The 22,722-nt window shown below is 40.2% G+C and overlaps 2 protein-coding genes and 1 long non-coding RNA gene across 17 annotated transcripts in view; all 3 read right to left on the minus strand.

Annotated features, from left to right (window-relative positions):
• Positions 1–3,099, minus strand: part of LOC125884454 (uncharacterized) — a 38,851-nt gene extending 35,752 nt beyond the window's left edge. For all 4 annotated transcript variants that reach the window (XM_049569427.1, XM_049569428.1, XM_049569429.1 and 1 more), the window contains exon 1: positions 2,976–3,099. In XM_049569427.1, coding sequence (XP_049425384.1) covers positions 2,976–2,980 — 5 coding nt within the window. In that variant the 5' untranslated portion in view covers positions 2,981–3,099. The remainder of the gene's footprint in view (positions 1–2,975) is intronic.
• A 2,607-nt stretch (positions 3,100–5,706) lies between these two features.
• On the minus strand, positions 5,707–22,642 carry LOC125884455 (uncharacterized). Of its 11 annotated transcripts, XM_049569434.1 has the most exons (5): positions 22,119–22,642; positions 14,942–14,997; positions 14,523–14,672; positions 6,297–6,506; positions 5,707–6,019 (listed from the first exon to the last, which is right to left on the minus strand). In XM_049569434.1, exons 2-5 carry the CDS (start codon positions 14,988–14,990, stop codon positions 5,754–5,756), a joined length of 675 nt encoding a protein of 224 aa, XP_049425391.1. In that variant the 5' UTR covers positions 14,991–14,997; positions 22,119–22,642; the 3' UTR covers positions 5,707–5,753. The 11 variants fall into 11 exon arrangements, with proteins under 11 accessions (XP_049425391.1, XP_049425390.1, XP_049425393.1 ...); XM_049569433.1 differs by lacking the exon at positions 6,297–6,506 and having other exon boundaries at positions 14,313–14,672; XM_049569436.1 differs by lacking the exons at positions 14,523–14,672; positions 14,942–14,997; positions 22,119–22,642 and adding exons at positions 21,267–21,445; positions 21,715–21,764 and having other exon boundaries at positions 6,297–6,477.
• Positions 6,553–9,976, minus strand: LOC125884459 (uncharacterized). 2 transcript variants are annotated; one of them, XR_007448702.1, is made up of 4 exons: positions 9,759–9,976; positions 8,325–8,460; positions 6,902–6,957; positions 6,553–6,650 (listed from the first exon to the last, which is right to left on the minus strand). It is a non-coding gene; the product is annotated as an uncharacterized LOC125884459 (long non-coding RNA). The 2 variants fall into 2 exon arrangements; XR_007448703.1 differs by lacking the exon at positions 6,902–6,957 and adding an exon at positions 7,970–8,025.
• Positions 22,643–22,722: the final 80 nt, after the last annotated feature.

A 22,722-nucleotide genomic window follows, 5' to 3' on the forward strand; every position in this document is an offset into this window, starting at 1 on the left:
AACCCTAATTTCTCATTTTGAAGGACGAACCCAAGGTGATATGTAAACTCATCTTCATTGGTCGACTACAAACATGACGTATCATCTGAAACATGGAAGTAGCTACATGCCCATTAGCCCACAGCGTCATTAACAGGCGGCTCGCTCAGTGTGTGACGTGCACTTGGAGATAAAATATAGGCCTATATTAATGAAGGTTCATTAGTACGGTTTTGTATTTCTCTGTAATGTAGCACAGTGTTAACAATGTTACTGACACTATTCTTTCTCACACCTTCAACTCTATGGGGTGCTGTTTGTAAAGTGTCTCACGCTGAAAATAACATCAACATTTTGCCACATTTAGCTTCAAACAATGTTTAAAAAAGTATTGTGATTTTTTTAACGTCACCTTTTACCACATTTACAGCAATATTTGTTAACTTAGAAATATATTAAATAGTTAAATCTAAATATTAAATGTGGCACCTAAATGTTAAATGTTAAATCTAAATATTAAATCTAAATCTAAATGCTAAATCTAAATCTAAATATTAAATCTAAATCTAAATCTAAATGCTAAATATAAATATAAATATAAATGTTAAATCTAAATATTAAATCTAAATCTAAATCTAAATGTTAAATCTAAATGTTTTGGGTGAAACTAAATATTTAGCTAATATGCAAATTCACACTGCCGGTCACCGGAAGTACCAAAATAAAAGCTCGAGATGGTCAGACTGTTTATAGAATCAAATAACGAATTAAAACCAACTTATCGAGGGAAATGGACACTTGAACATACATTAGCGTGATAATAACTACGTAAAATAACAAGAAATGTGTTTGGAGAAATTTTATTTGATGTGTACTTTGAGTTGTTAGTGTCCCTTCTGAGGGAATCACCTTGTTGTTTACAAATACTTCCGGGTAGAAAACCAGCGGAGTTTAGCAACATATATATATATGCACATCTCACGTTTTTCACGTCACTGTATCACCGTTTAGACTAATCTGGTGTTTGTAAAGCCTATAAACACTATGACTGAACAAACATTACTATCACGGTCTGACATTAATAACATGGTTATCGTAGATTAGCGAGGCTAACTGTTAGCTGTTAGCCCCGTTAGCGGTGTCTGTAATGACTCACTAACTCTAAACGGTCCGTGAAGAAAATATTTTTTCCAGCGGATGTCTTAGTTACAACATGATTGAGCTAACTGGAGTAGTTTAATGTCGTATCCGACAATGGGAGACATTTAACAGATGACGTCCTGATAGCTTTGCTGCTGCTGCAGCCACTGATGCTTTCTAGACATCGTGATTTCCCAAAACTGAATAAATACCACACATCACAACACAAAACTGCTTTGCTAGCTCAATCATGTTGTAACTAAGACATCCGCTGGAAAAAAAATATTTTTTCACGGACCGTTTAAGAGTTAATGAGTCATTACAGACACTGCTAACGGGACTAAGAGCTAACGGTTGTTAGCTTAGCTTAGGTTGTTAATCCCTCCGAAGGGACACTAACAACTCAAAGTACACATCAAATAAAATTTCTCCAAACACGTTTCTTGTTATTTTACGTAGTTATTATCACGCTAATGTATGTTCAAGTGTCCATTTCCCCCGATAAGTGGTTTTAATTCGTTATTTGATTCTATAAACAGTCTGACCATCTCGAGCTTTTATTTTGGTACTTCCGGTGACCGGCAGTGTGAATTTGCATATTAGCTAAATATTTAGTTTCACCCAAAACATTTAGATTTAACATTTAGATTTAGATTTAGATTTAACATTTAGATTTAGATTTAGATTTAATATTTAGATTTAGATTTAGATTTAGCATTTAGATTTAGATTTAATATTTAGATTTAACATTTAGATTTAGATTTATATTTAGCATTTAGATTTAACATTTAGATTTAGATTTAGATTTAATATTTAGATTTAGATTTAGCATTTAGATTTAGATTTAATATTTAGATTTAACATTTAGATTTAGATTTAGCATTTAGATTTAGATTTAATATTTAGATTTAACTATTTAATATATTTCTAAGTTAACAAATATTGCTGTAAATGTTGTAAAAGGTGACGTTAAAAAAATCACAATACTTTTTTAAATATTGTTTGAAGCTAAATGTGGCAAAATGTTGATGTTATTTTCAGCGTGAGACACTTTACAAACAGCACCCCATACAACTCAAACCACCAAAATATATCATTTAATTATTACATTAATATCTTAAACATGCGAGCAACTAGTGATGACTATTGGTCGACCAGGAAAATTCTTGTCGGGGTCAGCCCTAGTGTGTGAACCTTTCCTGTGCCGCCCTCAATCAGATGCTGCCCCCTAAAGTGGCACTCAGTCATGAAAAGAAACAGAATATGTTAAATAGGTGTACAGTACATAGACCATCTGATATTAACATAATGTCACCCAGACCATGTGACTGTGAAATGACTTTGAAAAATAATGTTCCATTAAATCCATAAAGGTTTATTATATGATACAGGAGGGTATTAGGACCAATCAAAACTATGAAACACTGCTATTGCGTTTTCTCCTAGGTTGGGCCCACTTTGGATTTAAACTGACTTGACTATATCATCATATTCAACATATTTCCATCCAGCTTTCCACTGAAAAACAAAACAAACTGAAACTACAGCAGAAAGGGCAGGAAACCACGCTGTCTCACCTCGCCTAAAATACATGCGTAGAAAAAAATAGAGGAAACAAGTAGGCTGTTAATCATGTCACTTTACAGTTAACGTATACAATGCTTCCAAAATAAGGATGCTATAAATTGGATAAGAAAGAGGGGAGAAAAAGCCTTCAGAGGCACAGAGTTGTTTTCTTTAATTTATTTCTGTTTCCTCCGCTCTCTTCAACAGCTGTGGGAACAGTCCAAATTACTGTCAGTAATAGACTACAGGACTGTTAACAGTGATATCAGCTCTTTGTATTCGCACATTACCTCATGTCTCATCTGGCACACCGGAAAGGTCCAAAAGTTGAAATTCTGCACAGCAACTCACACAATGTAAAAGTTAGCAGGTGGAGATTTTCGGTGGGTGGATGGTAAGATGTCTTCCTCTGTGTCTCAGTGCAGTCACTTAGTGGTGATGGTGTTGCAAACAGCGTGCACTCTAGGAAACTGCTGGAGCGTGATTGGTTGCTCAAGTCTAACACATATTTGTGACAACCCCCTTCCTGTAAAGTGCTGGCACTCTAATGACTCACTCACAGGGTCCTCAAGAAAGAGTCCTGTACGTCCTGATGAGTTGTTTCTTTGAGAACCTCAGTGTCTGTGGATGCATAGCTTTATTTCTAATCAGTAAATTTAGTGAACCAGGCTTTGACAGCACAGACAGTGATGCAGACAAACAGTAGAGCTGCTGCCAGTCCCAGTCCAACGTAGAGGCCGATCCTTCCTCGACTCTCAGGTTCACTTATTCCAGGTGACACAGAGACAATCTACAGTCTGTCTTTAGTCATCACAATACTCCTTTGTATTTATTATCCTGATTATCACACACAACTGATGGACACCAGGCATCAGCACTAAAAACTATGTCAACTACAACCACAGCAATGGAAAGCTTATTTGTTCTCCTGCACACATGGAGGCCTGACTTTTCAAAGAACAAAAGCTGCAGTCATATATTTCTGCCACAAGTGGTTAAAGTCAATGAGTGCTCTCCTAGCAGCAGGTGAATGGGACTTGTTGGTGACTGAGGAGTCCTCTGGACTGTCTCTGAAAATGTTTATACATGATACATTACTATTTTTACTGATAAAACACTAGTGGTTTGTTATGGCGAAGGGTTACACTTAAAATACAGCTAAGGATGAGTAGTTAAACATTTCAGTAATCAAAAGAAAAATGACGTACTGATGGAGGGCAGGGGTGATTCTAGGATCAGAGGTTTAGGGGTGCTGAGCAGCCAGAGAGCTGCCCGGCCAGGCAAGATAAATTTCACTGTTTTGTACATTTTAACTCAATTTCATTCTCACATTTGTGAAAGAAAAGCACAACACTTTTTGGGAAAGTCTGTGACTAAACCATCAAATCTGATAAAGGTTATTTTAATGCTGAGCCACAGCAAAAGAGGAATGGATTGGAATCATGAAATAAACATATGGTAACCCTAATTTCTGGGGGAAGACAACTCATTCTGATACAGCAGCTCCTCAACATACACATAAACAGTATGTATGTTTCTGGAGTAAACCAGCCCCTATAGTGAGTACCAAAAACACCAAAAATGGACCTTGGACTTATTTTTGGACTTTTATTTGAAATGCAATGCACAACATGTAACATTAACACATTAACAGTAATTGACTTTTCAGTGTTTGTCTCTGCCTTTTTCCTTCTTGTCTGTATTATATGATACAAATACATAAATAAAAATACACTTCAAAAAAGAAAAGTGCTTGAAATCTACAAAATAATAATAATAAATACACACAGTAGAAGTTCTAATGTTAATGGGCATCCAGTCAGTTAGCTAGTCAGTAGCACCTTGGCTTTAATATTAACACATGCACATGACACAACAGCGAGCTTCTCTCATTCCAGTTCAAACAGAGGACAGTGGTACTGACCACCTGTAACGTTTCCTAGCTAGAAAAAACGTCAGCTAACTCCTACCTGACAACATAAACAGTGACCTACGATTAAATGCAGCAAAAATGAAGACAATAAATAATGATAATAATGTGTTGGTACTGAGTGGTAGGAGTTAAGAAATGTCATATCCTGGTTTAAGGCAGGTACTTACACCACTACTGCATATCACCCACTGTGGAAGGCAGCACATTGCTCTGTTCAGATAGAGCACTCAGAGCCTGAGTTGGGGAAAGGTGGGAGGGATGGGGTGGACCAAACCATTTTTGAGGCAAGGGGGGGTGCTGCTGTATTTTTGTTGTTAAAATATTACATTGCAACCAAGTACTATATGGTTTTGACACTTTTCTAGCTTGTTAAAAAAGGACATACAGTAAAAAAAAAAAAAAAAAAAAAAATCTCAAATTTTAGGGGTGCTGGGATTCAATATGGAGGTGCTTCAGCACCCCCAAAAATGGGCTAGACACGCCTATGATGGGGCTATTTTATTGTTTTAAATCATGTGCAGACAAAATATTCTTTTAAAACTCTCTCTCTCACAAATACAGTTACAGATACGCAAAACAATAAAAAATACACAATGCTAAAAGGAAACAAAAGGTAAGACTCAAAATAATTACGCACAAAGACACAAATTAGGCTACTGCTTTCCTCCTTCCCTCACGATTTGCAAGTATGGCACAATGAATCAGAGTATTTAATTTAACGCGGCTTCGAAAAAAAGAAGATTTCAAAAGCTCTCTGGTAGTTGAATGCCTCTGGAACAGGCCCATTTATGGCAACACACTGGATCCGTGGCGTGCAAGATCCAGCCGAGGCGCGGGTGCCGGAGCTAATAACGCCCATTCATCTATTGGTCTATTGTTGCTTTAATTTGCAGCTATGCTTTTAATGGAGCTGACATGTCATGACAGTCAAGTCCAGCGTTGTTTCGGGCGTGGAGGCTCCGTAGGATCCCTTGATACCCGTGGCGGGGAATCTGAGGTGAGGCCGGATGATATTCCACAGGGAAGCGCAACTAGCGGACTCTGAGTGGAGAAATACCAGTCTCACTGATAAAACTGCAGTGTTTTGAGTTGTTGAGTTAGGGGCAGGGCTGCTGCTGGACATTCAGGTCTTGAATCAGTGCTCTAATGACTCACTCACAGGCTCCTGTACGTCCTCATGAGTTGTTTCTCTGGTAACATCAGTGTCTGTGGATGCATTGTTTTCTTTCTTATCAGTACATTTAGTTAAATAGACTTTGACTGCAAAGATGGTACAGACAAACAGTAGAGCTGCTGCCAGTCCCAGTCCAACGTAAAGGCCGATCCTTCCTCGACTCTCTGGTTGTGGACTCTCTGGTTGTGGACTCTCTGTTGGTCTCTGAGGTTTGGGCTCATCAGCAGCTGCTGACAGAAAATAAGATCAGCAGACTGACAGGGAGAAACCTGTTTTAAGCCAGTAGAAAGACTAAATAAAATCCTAATCTGCATCACAGGTCACATATTAAAGATGTGAGGTTTTACTTCAAAGTCAGAAAAAGGTCTCTTAAAAGTACTTTAATGTTTCTGTAGAGTAACTGAATTAAATATTCAAACTAGAGCTAAAACATGAATAATCTTGATCTTTAATTTTCAGTTCAAACAGAAAAACAGTCTCTGGTTCCAGTATTAATCAACTTACCAGTGACATTGAGCCGACATGTAGCAGTGCTGCCGCCATAACGTGTGGACACTTCACACATGTACTGTCCCGAGTCATCAGTCCTGAGTCTGGACACATGAAGTCTGAGTCGTCCCTCTCTGAGGACGTCTTTGTCACACTGGACTCGTCCTGTAAACTGTTCATCCTGAGACTCTGGGACCTCAACACCTCCATGTAGATGAAACAGGACTGAGGCTCTGAGATCAGTTAACAGTTGACAGTAGATATAAAGGGAGGAGCTGCCAGGTTTGGTGGTGAACATCCACTCCAGTGTGATGTTGTGGTTCTCCTCTGCCTGATAGGAGGTCTGTGTCACATTGACTACAAATGTTCCTGTTGAGGAGACAGAGAGGGAAAGTGAGGAGCAGACAAAGTGACAACTTTAACATGTGAGCCTTTAAACTCCATCTATAGATGTTTGTGTGCAGAGTTTGACTGATTGACTGAATAACAGTGTGCTCTTATTTAGAACAGAGCTGGGTGAGTGGACAGTGCTAAAGACACTACAATATAAAAAGGTAATGTGTGATAACAGTAATAAACAGCCTGAAAGTGTGGATGATAAAGTGAAGGTGTAAACTAACCACAGACACAGGAGGTCAGGTTGATGAGCAGCAGGATGATGCACATCATCTTCTCCCTGTGAGAGGAGACAGAGGTGAAGAGTCACAAACACATGAGATCAAAGTTCACTTATTCCAGGTGACACAGAGACAATCTACAGTCTGTCTTTAGTCATCACAATACTCCTTTGTATTTATTATCCTGATCATCACACACAACTGATGGACACCAGGCATCAGCACTAAAAACTATGTCAACTACAACCACAGCAAAGCTTTTTCTTTTCCATGAAGACACCTGAGATTTATCATTGAAATAACTTTCTTGCTGCAGTAATGTATTTCTGCCACAAGATGGCGCCAGTGGTTTAAGTGAATATGTGTTGACTCCAAGCATTGTAGACTGTGAGCCCCTCTAAAGCGTATGTCATGCAAGAGTACCAGTAGAAACAAATGGATTGATAACAGTTATTTTGACATTCAAAGTGTGTCGACAGATTCATGTCATCAAGTCATGCATTCAGAAACATGTAAGAAAATCTTCCACCTCATGGCAAAAACACATGGGACATGATGGAGGTACGACACGACAGCCAGCGCATCTCCACAGCAGATCACAACCAATCAACTTGTGGTGGGGTGCTCCTTCAATGCAGTGTGTTTCAGGCATTTAGTGCTATTGAATGCAGCCTAACCCTGCCTCCTCCCCAACCACACCCCTAATCAGTGCCAGATTATATAAGGCCCCTGGTGGCTCCTGTCCTCTTCACTGTTGTGGCTGATTGTTAGCAGCTCTGATCCATTATCTGAGCACAGTGCATGTGGAAACCCTGCTGAGTGATTCTGTGTTAATGCCCTGTGTCAGAGGTGGTTCTTTTTATTTAGCTTTATAGTTGGTTTGCTTACATTGTCCTTATTTTGCTGTTATATCAAACCAACTTAGTTTATTTGTTTGTAATTCTTTTTGTATGAGCTCTTTTCTTTCAGTAAAGCAGAGCACCACCTGTGTTGGGAGGCAAGGCATCTATGACGAGGTCCCTGAACTTACTGCATGTGAGTAAAAGCAGTAGGACATGACTGTAAACTAACCACAGACACAGGAGGTCAGGTTGATGAGCAGCAGGATGATGCACATCATCTTCTCCCTGTGAGAGGAGACAGAGGTGAAGAGTCACAAACACATGACATCAAAGTTCACTTATTCCAGGTGACACAGAGACAATCTACAGTCTGTCTGTAGTCAGTCATCACAACACTGGACTGTTTCTGGTCACATGTGAAACATTAACATATACCTTTATGTCAATATGATTTTAGCATTTTCTTTATAATAAATGTGCAATGCCATTTACATTATGGGGTGCTGAGTGGAGATTAATGAGGAAACAAGGCTGCAACATATCAAAATGAATAAACTGTAAGTTACCCAGTAACAACATCCTACCTGTTCCTGTGTCAGGTGTCTGTTTGCTGTTGTCAGGAACCATGAACTCATCCTCAATGTACAAGGATGAGTGAGTGAAGACACCGTTTTCCTGTTGGACAACTTTCCAGCTGCATCTCATCAGTCAGACACTGAGCTGGAAATGAAACAAAGTTGTTTACACAATTTCTTTAAACAATTTTTCTGAACATTCTTTCGTCAACTTTCCATAAATACCAAAGACACCACATGTATTTCACTGGTTTGCATCATCAGTACAAACAGTGTTGATGTTGATGGTATTCAGAGGCCTGTACTATGAAGCAGCATTTGAAGTGAGCAAGGTAACTTCAGTATGGGGTGCTGTTTGTCAAAGTCACTTTTTACCACATTTACAGCAATATTTGAAATATGTTAAATATGTCACAGTTAAATCTAAATGTTAAATCAAAATCTAATTTGAAATGTTAAATGTTAAATCTAAACTAGTCCATACCCATTGAGTGCACAGCTGCCCACGTACAGTTTCACATGGTGTGTGTTTGGGATACAGGTCATAGGAAACTGCAGATTAAATAGTCAGCTGAACCCATTAAGAAGAGCAATGTATTCAGACAGAGTTTTAGTACAATTGCTTTATTGAAAGTACAGTAGTACCATTGCCAATAGTGGAATAGTTAGTGGGCTAAAACTGTACATTAGTAGTTGAGGTAGCACGTTGAAAGGCAGATAGTTAAAGTCATTGCCTTATAGAAACTCAGTTTTAGTAAATTTTCCAACTTTTGCCAAGAGGGAACTTTAGATATTGGTCCCTAGATTATGTTCACCCAGTTTCATGCAGATCGCTCAAACTTCCTAGGAAGAGATCCATTTGAAGTGTTTTTCAAAAAATTCAAAATGGCAGAAAATCTATATAACCGGAAGTTATGAGGAGAGGCATCTCTGTGCAAAGTTTCATGTCTCTACGACATACGGGGCATGAGATATGCCCATTCAAAGTTTGCAATTTCAATCGGTTGCTATAGCGCCCCCCTTTGGCCAATTGATGTAATATTGCTTCATTGGCATCCTCCCATGACCCTCTACCACTGTGCCAAATTTCACATGGATTGACCAATCAGTGAGGAGAAAAACGTGGGACACACACACACACACACACACACACACACACACACACACACGCTTGGCAACATGCCAACATGTGCAGCAACTTAGCTAAAAACACTGGAAGGGCTGTTTTGCAATTCAGAATTTCAGCAGTGCATCGTTGGCGTCTTCAATCAATCACATGTCTGTTAAAGTCTTGTTGTTGAATTGTGTCTTTACTGAGAGAAGCCAGCACATTATTATCTGTTAACATCTTGTCTAATCCAGGCACTGATCTCAGTCCCCAAATACAACATCTTTACATCTGGATTCATTTAATATCAACTGAAATACAGAGACATATATTACCTTGTCTTCAGGCTCATACGGTCCAAAGCGTTAGATGAGTGGACTCCAACAGTCAGCTAAAATGTGTTCGTGTGACTGTGGTTTGTAGTTCACCTCAGTTCCTGCTGTAGATGCAAAAAAGTCCTGATACTCCCTCTGCTTATTCACATAAGAGCCATCTGCCAGTAGGTGTGGTTTCCCAGTAACCGTTAACAGAAAACAATACTGTAGGCAGCTGAAGTTTTGAGGGGAGGGGGTGGAGTCAGTGGAGCATGATCTTGCAGGACATATGAGGGAGAAAGAAGAGTGATGATGGCAGGACTACAGAGGCCAGGATTAAGGACGTGCTTGTGAGTAGAGACCCCGTGGAGGGGAGACAGGTGATATTTAGGTGTCTGAGGATGTTTTCACACTTGGTCCTTTTCAGCCCTCTAAGCAGACTAAGCAGTGGTGACTCAGCATTTTGGGGCATCTGTGAACACTCCAAGAGAACTCCGACCCCTCTGAAGTGAACCATACTCGGACCACCTTGAGTATGGCTCTTTGCCCTTTGTATTTAACCGTCTAGATCACAAGCTGTTGCACTGGGACGCTTGATAAGACAGACCAAACCATGTCGGCCTGTAACGGTTGCAAGGACGCAGGATGAGGATTAGTTTGATCCACAGAAGATACTGCACGTCTCCAGATGTGGAATGTAGAACACACTACATACATACCACTTTTTGGTGAAGAGGAAGAAGATGACGAAGATGAAGAGTTATTGATGTTATTAATAATAACGTCAAAATCAAAGCAGCAGAGGCTGAGATACCCTTTCTTTTCTCTCTAATGTGGGTATTCTCTCTTGTATTTCCAGATCTTACATTTCCCATAATGCATCTTTTTATTCGCCCCCATCCATCCACCAGATGCCCTCAGTGTTTCCCACCAGTGCCCTGTCTCTTCCTCACCTGCTCACCTGTCCCCAGTGTCCCTAATCAGCCCCTTTCCCACAGCCAGTTGTCAGTGTTGTGCCTTTGCTCTTTGACCTGTTGCCTGTTCCTGACCTGCTCAGCCGTCGTGCCTCCTCTTGGATTTGCTTCTTCCTCACCATTACCTAGATAACTTCTCCTTCATCCCACCTTCTTGCCTATTACTGTCTGCATTAGAGTCCACCTCTGGGCTGTGACAGGTGGGGCTGGAGGAACCATGTGGAGCTGTATGAAGCTAATGTGACTTGATGGCTGAGGTGAGCATGCACAGGTTGTTTCACCTTTTTATTCTATGAAACTTGTTGTGCTGCTTTTCTCTGAAAGAGGCTGGACACTGGTGCATGTCGTCATGTCAAAGGTCAAAGTTCAGTCAGTGTGTAGGAGGTAAGGGAGGAAGTGCCTCCCATTGAAATGACCACACTTGGGTGTGACTGTGGCATTAAGGCCTGCTCACACCAGTGATGTAACAAACTCAATGCCAAACACTTTGTTCTGCTCTTGTTTCATGAATGAGACCCATTGTGTTTACAGGGCTTGATATCATCATCACAGAACTTGCAGGGTATGTTGAATAATAATGATGAACCATGTGTTGCGTTTGATTCAGTTGCCTTGAGAGAACTGTGACCTGGATAAATGAGAATATCCACAGGCAGAGTGGAAGTAGGTTAAGCTGACTCTCCTCCAGTAGATGGCAGTATGAGTACTTACATGTATGCCTGGTTTGTCTCTTTGTGAACTGTTGGCTTATTTTCCAGGTTATTGATGCAGATGTATTTAATACTATTCATTTAAGTTGATATTTGATGTTTATGGTTTATTTACAACCTAGTTATAGACAGCATGTATTTACTTTTATTCAGAACCACACATAGGCCTACGTGTATGGAAGAATGAGCATGTGTTGACAGTGGACACGATTGAGTGGATCAGGCTTCAGTTACCAGCCAGTCACTGCACCACCTGTACACTATACCTTCATCATTTACTCTCAGCTCAGAGTCAAAGCTGCATGTCCTTCTGTTCCAACTCTTCTGTTAGGAACTTACATCAGAAATTTCTTGATGTAGGCTGTTTGGTCTAAAGAATGATTTACAGGAGTGCAGAAATAGGACACAGCCAATACAAAGGCACAATTTACTGACCCTCCACAGAAACTGTAGCAAAAAAATCCTGCCACTCTTTCTGTGATTACCTCTCGTCATTCATTCAGTTTCTGTGGAGGGTCAGTAAATTGTGCCTTTGTATTGACTGTGTCCTATTTTATTATTATTATTATTATTATTATTATTATTATTATTATTATTATCACCTTTATTTATTCAGGGAGGGCCAATTGAGAGCGAGTTCTCATTTCCAATGGCGTCCTGATTACAGTACAATAAAATACAATTCAATACACATTACAATGCATATCAATAACAATAACATACACACAACAGAAGCATATAATGAAATCAACAAGTACATGTACATTCAGAAAACATGAGGTCAATAATTATGCGTTTAAAATGATTAAAAGGAATCGATGTATCCAACTGAAGCTGAGACAGCAGATTATTCCAATTAAGAGGAGCGAAATAACCAAAAGCAATTTTTCCTACCTCCGTTCTAACAGTTGGGATATTAAGAGCCAGTGAGTTTTGTGCACGAGTGGGGTAGTTAAAAGATCTAAAACTCAGTAAGCTCGATAAATAGAGGAAGTTTTTTAAGCAATGCCTTATAAATAAACAATATACAGTGTTGCTCCCTTCTCAGAGCCAGGGAAGTCCAGCCTACATTCTGATAGAGTTGGCAGTGATGGGTCATGAACCCATTAAGTGGTTTAAGAATAGAGGGAGAAGCATGCATATAAATAATATCACCATAATCTAAAACCGATAAAAAGGTGGCAAGTACTAACTGCTTTCTACAGTGCTGAGGTAGACAGGATTTATTTCTATAAAAGAATGCCAATAAAGGCTTCAGCTTCTTTAAAGGTTCCGCAACATGTAAATTAAAAGACAATTTGTCATCGATCCAGATACCCAAGTACTTATAACAGGAAACCCTTTCTAAGGGAGTCCCATCAGCAGTAGCAAGGCTGATCTTATTTAAAATGCTCAGTGCGTTAATTTGTGAAAATCATGTACTTTGATTTTCTTGGATTTAAAACCAATTTAAGATCAGTCAGAGTTCTTTGGATACAACAGAAGTCATCTTGTAAATTACTCAGAGCTAGTTCAACAGAGGGAGCAAGAAAATATATGACTGAATCATCAGCGTAAAGATGAATTGAGCTATTTTTGATACCACAATTAAAATCATTGATATAAATAGAAAATAACAGAGGTCCTAAAACAGAACCCTGTGGTACCCCTTTGTATATATTTAAAAATTCCGATATGAAAACCATCACCAATCACAGCTTGGGATCTACCAGATAAATAATTCTCAACCCATTTACATGACTTGTAATCAAGCCCAATATTATGCAGACGCTCAAGAAGGATAGTATGGTCAACCGAGTCAAAGGCCTTAGAAAGGTCAATAAAAAGGGCAACACAATCAAGTTTACTGTCTAGTGCTTGAGCAATATCGTTCACAACCTTAGCAGTTGCTGACACAGTGCTATGCCGGGGTCTAAAACCAGACTGATAGATGTTTAAGACTTCATGTTCAGATAAAAAAAATCATTAATCTAAGACTTTACTCATGCTGTGTAGATGAGTCAGATGCACAATATTATTCTACATGTAATCAATCCCTGTTTCCATCGGTCCATTTTTTTGGTGTATTTATTTACTTATTAATTTGTCTGATTGATTAATTTATATTAGTGTATTTTTCCTCAGATGTTACCCTGGTATGTGCTCGCATAACGTTAATGTTATAGAATGGCTATTGTATTCTCTTGGCTTTTATTTTGAAAGGCCCATATTTACTGGGACTTCCGGGAAGCTCACCTGTCTTACTTTTCTTCACGTTCTTTTCGAGAGGAAAGATGAAAACAGGCATCGGAAGAAACCACCGAAATATCAAACAGATTGGATGTGTTTCATTTTAAATAGCACAGCAACTGCAAGTAAAAGTGCAGTGTTTTGAGTTGTTGAGTTAGGGGCAGGGCTGCTGCTGGCCATTCAGCATCTCAGTGTCCTCAGCTTCTGTGGATGCATAGTTTTTTTCTTATCAGTAAATCTAGTAAAACAGACTTTGACAGCACAGAGAGTGATGCAAATCAGTAGAGCTGCTGCCAGTCCCAGTCCAACGTAGAGGCCTATCCTTCCTCGACTCTCTGGTTGTGGACTCTCTGTTGGTCTCTGAGGTTTGGGCTCATCAGCAGCTGCTGACAGAAAATAAGATCAGCAGACTGACAGGGAGAAAACCTGTTTTAAGCCAGTAGAAAGACTAAATAAAATCCTAATCTGCATCACAGGTCACATATTAAAGATGTGAGGTTTTACTTCAAAGTCAGAAAAAGGTCTCTTAAAAGTACTTTAATGTTTCTGTAGAGTAACTGAATTAAATATTCAAACTAGAGCTAAAACATGAATAATCTTGATCTTTAATTTTCAAGTTCAAACAGAAAAACAGTCTCTGGTTCCAGTATTAATCAACTTACCAGTGACATTGAGCCGACATGTAGCAGTGCTGCCGCCATAACGTGTGGACACTTCACACATGTACAGTCCTGAGTCATTAGTCCTGAGTCTGGACACATGAAGTCTGAGTCGTCCCTCTCTGAGGACGTCTTTGTCACACTGGACTCGTCCTGTAAACTGTTCATCCTGAGACTCTGGGACCTCAACACCTCCATGTAGATGAAACAGACCTGAGGCTCTGAGATCAGTTAACAGTTCACAGTAGATATAAAGGGAGTGGAGGGAGCTGCCAGGTTTGGTGGTGAACATCCACTCCAGTGTGATGTTGTGGTCCTCCTCTGCCTGATAGGAGGTCTGTGTCACATTGACTACAAATGTTCCTGTTGAGGAGACAGAGAGGGAAAGTGAGGAGCAGACAAAGTGACAACTTTAACATGTGAGCCTTTAAACTCCATCTATAGATGTTTGTGTGCAGAGTTTGACTGATTGACTGAATAACAGTGTGCTCTTATTTACAACAAAGCTGGAAGGCTGCAAAACTAAAGAGCTGAAAGATACCACAGGTAATACATGATAGCAAAAATCAACAGTCTGACAGTGTGTTTAGTCTTTAGTGTTTGTGGATAATAAAGTGAAGGTGTAAACTAACCACAGACACAGGAGGTCAGGTTGATGAGCAGCAGGATGATGCACATCATCTTCTCCCTGTGAGAGGAGACAGAGGTGAAGAGTCACAAACACATGAGGTCAAAGTTCACTTATTCCAGGTGACACAGAGACAATCTACAGTCTGTCTTTAGTCATCACAATACTCCTTTGTATTTATTATCCTGATCATCACACACAACTGATGGACACCAGGCATCAGCACTAAAAACTATGTCAACTACAACCACAGCAAAGCTTTTTCTTTTCCTGAAGACACCTGAGATTTATCATTTAAATAACTTTCTTGCTGCAGTAATATCTTTCTGCCACAAGATGGCGCCAGTGGTTGAAGTGAATATGTGTTGACTCCTAGCATTGTAGACTGTGAGCCCCTCTAAAGCGTATGTCATGCAAGAGTACCAATAGAAACAAATGGATTAATAACAGTTATTCTGACATTCAAAGTGTGTCGACAGATTCATGTCATCAAGTCATGCATTCAGAAACATGTAAGAAAATCTTCCACCTCATGGCAAAAACACATGGGACATGATGGAGGTACGACACGACAGCCAGCGCATGCCCACAGCAGACCACAACCAATCAACTTGTGGTGGGGTGCTCCTTCAATGCAGTGTGTTTCAGGCATTTAGTGCTATTGAATGCAGCCTAGGCCTGCCTCCTCCCCAACCACACCCCTAATCAGTGCCAGATTATATAAGGCCCCTGGTGGCTCCTGTCCTCTTCCCTGTTGTGGCTGATTGTTAGCAGCTCTGATCCATTATCTGAGCACAGTGCACGTGAAAACCCTGCTGAGTGATTCTGTGTTAATGCCCTGTGTCAGAGGTGGTTCTTTTTATTTAGCTTTATAGTTGGTTTGCTTAAGTTGTCCTTATTCAGCTGTTATATTAAACCAACTGGGTTTAATTGTATGAGCTCTTTTCTTTCAGTAAAGCAGAGCACCACCTGTGTTGGGAGGCGATTCACCTATGATGAGGTCCCTGAACTTACTGCATGTGAGTAAAAGCAGTAGGACATGAGTGTAGATTGCACCATTTTGCCACGAGTATTGTTGTGTTGCACCTGAGGTGAAAGGGTGGTGGCACCCCTGGGCACTCCTCAGTGCAGCCTACCTCTCCACGAGTGGCCTCTGCTCACCATCCTTTGCTCAGTTGTGTGTTGGACTCGATATTTTATCTAACTTGTGGTTTTAGATTTTGGATAAAGACTCTTTTAAGCTAATTCTAAAACAGTATTTTAATTTCCTCTTATTAGTTTTTGCGTTGGTTTGACAATTAATGTTATTTTCTCCCAGCAGCTCCGGTCCCTACTTGCTCATTTTTGCAAAATTCAACAAAATATTTGGTTTAAACTGACTTCACGTCTCTGTCCTTGTTTCAGTAACGAGTCTGTTTGCAGCATTCCTAATGCAGTCAGGAACACTTATTTCCATTTGCAGGATTATATTTGGTGGTATGGCTCTGTTCTGGGGCCTCTTTGTCTTTCCTCAGGCCTACGCAGAAAGCCTAAGGTGAAGAGAGCACACCTCTCTGCCCTTCCATGTGCAAAAATGAGGAAAGCCTGGCGGCAGAGAGCACACGTCCCTGCCCTTCCATGCGCCTACATGGAAAGCCTAAGGCAGGGAGAGCAGCAGCAAAGACCCCCAGGAACAGAACAGAGCAGCATCAATGATAAGTCAGACACAGCATGAAAAGGAGGAGCTGGGGTGGAGGCAGGTTGCAAAGCAGCTTGCAGAGGAAGCAGCAACAGTAGGCAGCCAGAGCAGTTTAAATAGGGCGCCCTGAATGAGATTCACCAAGTGGTTGCATATAAAGGAATCATGTGATCTATCAGCTGACTCCCTTCCATCAATCAGTTGATTGGGCTGTTTGAGATCAGCTGATGTAGCTGAGCTTGACATCGTGTCCTGCCTGAACTAACGCTATGCTCAAGTTTTGAACTAAATGTAGGGTTCTGGAAAAAGTATTTCCTGGGGTGTAATTCCCCCAGATGGCGTTGTTGGTCCTCTTCTACTTCTTCCACTTGTTGCCCCCCTCGCCACAAACTGAAGCTGCTACACTGACCACATTAGCCACACCTGCCTGTGTGGGCGCTGTGCTGCCTGTGAAGAGTCCTGTCTCTGACTTCTCACAGACTGAGGACACAGTTTGAGTGCTAAAAGGTGAAACACCATAAACATGTTAATGTCAGGACTAGTCTCGCTCACCAGACCTTTCTCAAGAAAAGAAAGGTCTGGCTGGGCCGACTCTCACTGTGAGATTGGAGAAAAACTCCCGGCTGCTTGTATTTCTTTCAACCAATCACAATCGTTCTGGGCGGTGCCACAGCAACGGTGTGCTTGCAAAAATATTGCCGGGGGGGGGGAACAGGTTTTGGTGTAACGCGCCCACAAAAATATTGCCTACAGGACGCGAACCATGGCAGAAAAATGGCTACATCCCCACAAGATCAAACACGACAAAAGTTAGTAAAGGACGTGTTAAAAACGGTTGAAAACTGCTACACAACTGGAGGTGGTAGGGCGGGACTTCAGCGGGTGGCTTGCTCTGCCCAGTGAGAGGCTGATCTATGCAGCGAACTTCTGCCCACTCAGACTATGTCAGGACTGACTCCTTATTATCAGGAGTTTCTCTTTACTCAACCAGTTAGGAGCTACTTGAAGCTTTAGGATGGATGTTGTGTGAATACGAGCCAGGAGTGCAGAAAATCCTAAAGTGTGAACCTGCAGCTCAGATAAACATGTTCCATGAGTCAATGTGCCTGCATATAAAGGAAAGACAAAACCCTGTCAACTGAGTTACACTGAGTTCAAACAGAGTGTAGGGCTCCTTATAATGACACACAACAGAAACTATTAAAGCTAAAGCTTTTTCTGTGGATCAGGTTTTAGGATGATCTGTCTTCAATCAATCACATGTCTGTTAAAGTCTTGTTGTTGAATTGTGTCTTTACTGAGAGAAGCCAGCACATTATTATCTGTTAACATCTTGTCTAATCCAGGCACTGATCTCAGTCCCCAAATACAACATCTTTACATCTGGATTCATTTAATATCAACTGAAATACAGAGACATATATTACCTTGTCTTCAGGCTCATACGGACCAAAGCATTAGATGAGTGGACTCCATCAGTCAGCTAAAATGTTCCTGTTCCAGTTCCTGCTGCAGACACAGACCTGATACGCACTCTGTTTATCCAAATGAGCTATTTGTTTAAGTGAGCTCAGTGCCAACATGAGATCTTGTTCCCTAGTTACCTTTATCATAAAATCATGAACTGAGGACAGGTGCAGCTTTCAGAAGCAGCTTCTCTCCACCCACCACAGTGCATGATGGGAAACTCTCTGCTCTCCTCTAATCTAATGAAGTTTAATACAAACAGTTCTTTTCTGATTCTTCAGTATGCATTACCTTATGATCTATAAGGAATCATGTGGAGGTGGATCAATGACGTGTAATTTCAAAGCAAAACAGAGTAGTGGCTGTTACGTGTAAAATAATAAACACTGTGGATGTCTGTCAGAGAGATCTTATTGCTGCTGATGACATATGTCTGTATATCAGCCACTTGACTTGTTTTAACTTCCAGCTTATTACTCTCATCTCAGGTAAGTTCTATATCACCTTTTGTTTGTATATTTATGTATTTTATCCTTTGAAAATTATTATTAGTGAATCTTATCTGTCTTTATTTAGACATCCTGTGAAGCACCAGTATTGATTAACAATTATTGATGATGATGATGATGATGATGATGATGAACTCTTTTAATTCTTGTCAAAGACATGTCTACAAGTGTAACATAGAGATAAAATGTGGGCTGTACAAGTACTTCCTGTGCATGTGTGTACATTATGTGAGACAGCATGACCATAAGAGAGACATTATAATCAGGAAATCAACAATATAATATAAACCTGTTAATAATTTTAAGGTGACTTTATCCTTTTGGCTTTAAATAATCACCTCTGTAAGTGTGTGTTTAGCATGACACACCTCCCACTGGATAAACAGAAGATTCATGTTTATTAGCATATTAGGTCTGAATAAACAGACATAGAGCTGTTCACCTGTGACTGGATCACTCAGGACTGGTAACACCAGTGTAACCAGGCTTGTTTAACTCTCTGTCAGCATCTACAGGTGTTATTGATGTTATAAATTATAAAAAGGGAACTTCCAGGAGACAGATGAATCATCAGATAGCATCTTTATGTAGGTCTTCATCCATCCACCAGATGCCTCAGTGTTTCCCAGCAGTGCCCTGTCTCTTCCTCACCTGCTCACCTGTCCCCAGTGTCCCTAATCAGCCCCTTTCCCACAGCCAGTTGTCAGTGTTGTGCCTTTGCTCTTTGACCTGTTGCCTGTTCCTGACCTGCTCAGCCGTCGTGCCTCCTCTTGGATTTGCTTCTTCCTCACCATTACCTAGATAACTTCTCCTTCATCCCACCTTCTTGCCTATTACTGTCTGCATTAGAGTCCACCTCTGGGCTGTGACAGGTGGGGCTGGAGGAACCATGTGAGCTGTATGAAGCTAACGTGACTTGATGGCTGAGGTGAGCATGCACAGGTTGTTTCACCTTTTATTCTATGAAACTTGTTGTGCTGCTTTTCTCTTGCATGATAGAAATCATAAAGTGATTGTCCAATCATCACAGAACTTGCAGGGTATGTTGAATAATAATGATGAACCATGTGTAGTAATACCTAATTATTTTGACATCCGTCGATAGAGGGCGCCACAAGGTCCAAACAAGTGGAACGGCCTTTTGCAAAAATGTGCCATATATCAATGAGGGTTTGATCAAACATCATCAAACTCAGTTGCCTTTTTTATATTGAGCCATTGAAGCATGTCCCCAAAATGTCTCTGCAGCTGACCAATAGGAAGCGACAGAGATTCCAAAGAAGAGATTTGGACATTAATGAATGAGCATCTGTCAGACCGTCATAAAACCTGTTGTTCATCTTAAATGCAGGCAAAGTTATATAACTGTTAACTGATAACTGTTTATGAGGTTTCCTTCATAAAGGCGTTCTGAGTGGACTAGATATAATGCCTTAAGAGATGTTACCAGAAGTGATGTTTAACATTTCGCTTTACAACGTGTTTACCTTCCCATCTCACCTGGATGCTTCTTCACTTTCACTTTCACCAGTAACAAACCTGCGGTGGCTCAATACACCATCTAGTGACCTGTTCAGGTATTACACCAACACAGGAACAAGTTTTAGTCATGAACTGAACCACAGCCTCACATGGACTGTACTTTAGTCCCAATGACTTTTTAAACACATTTAAGTTGTCTTTTTTTGAAAAAAAAAAAAAAAAATCATGTAAGTACATTTTAACCCTTTACACTCTCTGTATATTAATGTCTGATTTTTTAACCCTTTACATTTACATATATTACATTCAAAGTAAAAAAAAAATCATGCGTATTTTTCCTTTTGTCAATATTGACCAACAAATAGTACAGTAACTGCAACATGTCACCTGAGGAGAAATACCAGTCTCACTAATAAAATTTCAGTGTTTTGAGTTGTTGAGTTAGGGGCAGGGCTGCTGCTGGCCATTCAGGTCTTGAATCAGTGCTCTAATGACTCACTCACAGGCTCCTGTACGTCCTCATGAGTTGTTTCTCTGGTAACTTCAGTGTCTGTGGATGCATTGTTTTCTTTCTTATCAGTACATTTAGTTAAATAGACTTTGACTGCACAGAGAGTGATGCAAATCAGTAGAGCTGCTGCTGCCAGTCCCAGTCCAATGTAGAGGCCGATCCTTCCTCGACTCTCTGGTTGTGGACTCTCTGTTGGTCTCTGAGGTTTGGGCTCATCAGCAGCTGCTGACAGAAAATAAGATCAGCAGACTGACAGGGAGAAAACCTGTTTTAAGCCAGTAGAAAGACTAAATAAAATCCTAATCTGCATCACAGGTCACATATTAAAGATGTGAGGTTTTACTTCAAAGTCAGAAAAAGGTCTCTTAAAAGTACTTTAATGTTTCTGTAGAGTAACTGAATTAAATATTCAAACTAGAGCTAAAACATGAATAATCTTGATCTTTAATTTTCAAGTTCAAACAGAAAAACAGTCTCTGGTTCCAGTATTAATCAACTTACCAGTGACAGTGAGCCGACATGTAGCAGCGCTCCCACCATAATGTGTGGACACATCACACATGTACAGTCCTGAGTCATCAGTCCTGAGTCTGGACACGTGAAGTCTGAGTCGTCCCTCTCTGAGGACGTCTTTGTCACACTGGACTCGTCCTGTAAACTGTTCATCCTGAAACTCTGGGACCTCAACACCTCCATGTAGACGAAACAGGACTGATGGTCTGAGATCAGTGAACAGTTGACAGTAGATATAAAGGGAGTGGAGGGAGCTGCCAGGTTTGGTGGTGAACATCCACTCCAGTGTGATGTTGTGGTTCTCCTCTGCCTGATAGGAGGTCTGTGTCACATTGACTACAAATGTTCCTGTTGAGGAGACAGAGAGGGAAAGTGAGGAGCAGACAAAGTGACAACTTTAACATGTGAGCCTTTAAACTCCATCTATAGATGTTTGTGTGCAGAGTTTGACTGATTGACTGAATAACAGTGTGCTCTTATTTACAACAAAGCTGGAAGGCTGCAAAACTAAAGAGCTGAAAGATACCACAGGTAATACATGATAGCAAAAATCAACAGTCTGACAGTGTGTTTAGTCTTTAGTGTTTGTGGATAATAAAGTGAAGGTGTAAACTAACCACAGACACAGGAGGTCAGGTTGATGAGCAGCAGGATGATGCACATCATCTTCTCCTGTGAGAGGAGACAGAGGTGAAGAGTCACAAACACATGACATCAAAGTTCACTTATTCCAGGTGACACAGAGACAATCTACAGTCTGTCTGTAGTCAGTCATCACAACACTGGACTGTTTCTGGTCACATGTGAAACATTAACATATACCTTTATGTCAATATGATTTCAGCATTTTCTTTATGATAAATGTGCAATGCCATTTACATTATGGGGTGCTGAGTGGAGATTAATGAGGGGAAAAAATACATTTAAGTGATTTTAGCACAAGGCTGCAACCAAACAACATGGGAAAAAGGTGAAGTCTAAATACTTTCTGAATAAACTGAGTTAATCAATGACATCCTACCTGTTCCTGTGTCAGGTGTCTGTTTGCTGTTGTCAAGAACCATGAACTCATCCTCAGTCTACGAGGACGAGTGAGTGAAGACATGGTTTTCCTGCTGGAATACTTTCCAGCCGCATCTCATCAGTCAGACACTGAGCTGGAAATGAAACAAAGTTGTTTACACAATTTCTTTAAACAATTTTTCTAAACATTTTTTCATCAACTTTCCATAAATACCAAAGACACCACATGTATTTCACTGGTTTGCATTATCAGAACAAACAGTGTTGATGTTGATGGTATTCAGAGGCCTGTACTATGAAGCAGCATTTGAAGTGAGCAAGGTAACTTCAGTATGGGGTGCTGTTTGTCAAAGTCACTTTTTACCACATTTACAGCAATATTTGAAATATGTTAAATATGTCACAGTTAAATCTAAATGTTAAATCTAAATCTAATTCTAAATGTTAAATGTTAAATGTTAAATCTAAACTAGTCCATACCCATTGAGTGCACAGCTGCCCATGTACAGTTTCACATGGTGTGTGTTTGGGATACAGGTCATAGGAAACTGCAGATTAAATAGTCAACTGAACCCATTAAGAAGAGCAAATGTATTCAGACA

This window comes from Epinephelus fuscoguttatus, linkage group LG23 (genome assembly GCF_011397635.1).
Source record: "Epinephelus fuscoguttatus linkage group LG23, E.fuscoguttatus.final_Chr_v1".
Taxonomy (NCBI): Eukaryota; Metazoa; Chordata; class Actinopteri; order Perciformes; family Serranidae; genus Epinephelus; species Epinephelus fuscoguttatus.

What these genes read in the sequence shown, in the direction of transcription:
- LOC125884455 (XM_049569432.1), bottom strand. Translation starts at nt 21,763, where the DNA reads ATGATGTGCATCATCCTGCTGCTCATCAACCTGACCTCCTGTGTCTGT. An exon ending in CCTGACCTCCTGTGTCTGTG is followed by an intron (nt 21,446 to 21,714) that starts GTTAGTTTACAC and finishes TCTCCTCAACAG; the next exon opens with GAACATTTGTAGTCAATGTG. An exon ending in ATGTCGGCTCACTGTCACTG is followed by an intron (nt 6,023 to 21,085) that starts GTAAGTTGATTA and finishes ATTTTCTGTCAG; the next exon opens with CAGCTGCTGATGAGCCCAAA.